The following is a 657-nucleotide window of genomic DNA, read 5'->3' on the forward strand; positions in this document are numbered from 1 at the left end:
ATGAATAGCTTATTCCACACATGTGGAATTTCACCCAAGTGGTTCTGTTATTGGTTCTGCAAACTTTGCTGGTTGTGCAAAACTATATGATCTACGTACTACTTCTTTGTATCAACATTATGCAACTCATAAAGGTCCTGTAAACATGGTAAAATTTCATCCAAAAGGAAATTTTATGTTAACTGCATCTGATGATTCAACAATGAAGGTAAATTATATTTTTTTATACTGTAGCAATTTCTTTGTATTGGATGTATTAAAGACTGTAAAACAGGTTTTAGATTTGTTAGAAGGTCGTCCAATTTATACACTTAAAGGACATAAAAATGGTACCCGTGTAACATCAATAACATTTTCCTCTAATGGAGAGTTTTTTGCATCTGGTGGAGCAGATCGTCAATTACTAATGTGGAAAACTAATTTTGATAAGGATGACATTGCTCGTAAAATTCCTCGACATTTAGTTTCTCCTTTTAAGGAACCAGAATTTGATATGAAAGATGCAAAATTACATAAAGATGATGACATATTTCAGGAAGAAGAGGAAGTAGAAGTAATGTTTATTTTAAGATTGTATATTTAAATTAAATGCTTCATAAGTATTTGTTTACTATTTATGTTTTATTTATAATTTAAAATATTTTATTGTTTTATTTT

At 28.9% G+C, this 657-nt stretch overlaps 1 protein-coding gene across 1 annotated transcript in view; it reads left to right on the top strand.

Annotated features, from left to right (window-relative positions):
- LOC108577830 (POC1 centriolar protein homolog A) overlaps window positions 1–657 on the top strand; it is a 1,731-nt gene that overhangs the window by 787 nt on the left and 287 nt on the right. The window contains exons 3-4 of the mRNA XM_017941038.1: window positions 6–208; window positions 275–553. Coding sequence (XP_017796527.1) covers window positions 6–208; window positions 275–553 — 482 coding nt within the window. The remainder of the gene's footprint in view (window positions 1–5; window positions 209–274; window positions 554–657) is intronic.

This window comes from Habropoda laboriosa, unplaced genomic scaffold, assembly GCF_001263275.1.
Source record: "Habropoda laboriosa isolate 0110345459 unplaced genomic scaffold, ASM126327v1 scaffold816, whole genome shotgun sequence".
Lineage (NCBI taxonomy): Eukaryota > Metazoa > Arthropoda > Insecta > Hymenoptera > Apidae > Habropoda > Habropoda laboriosa.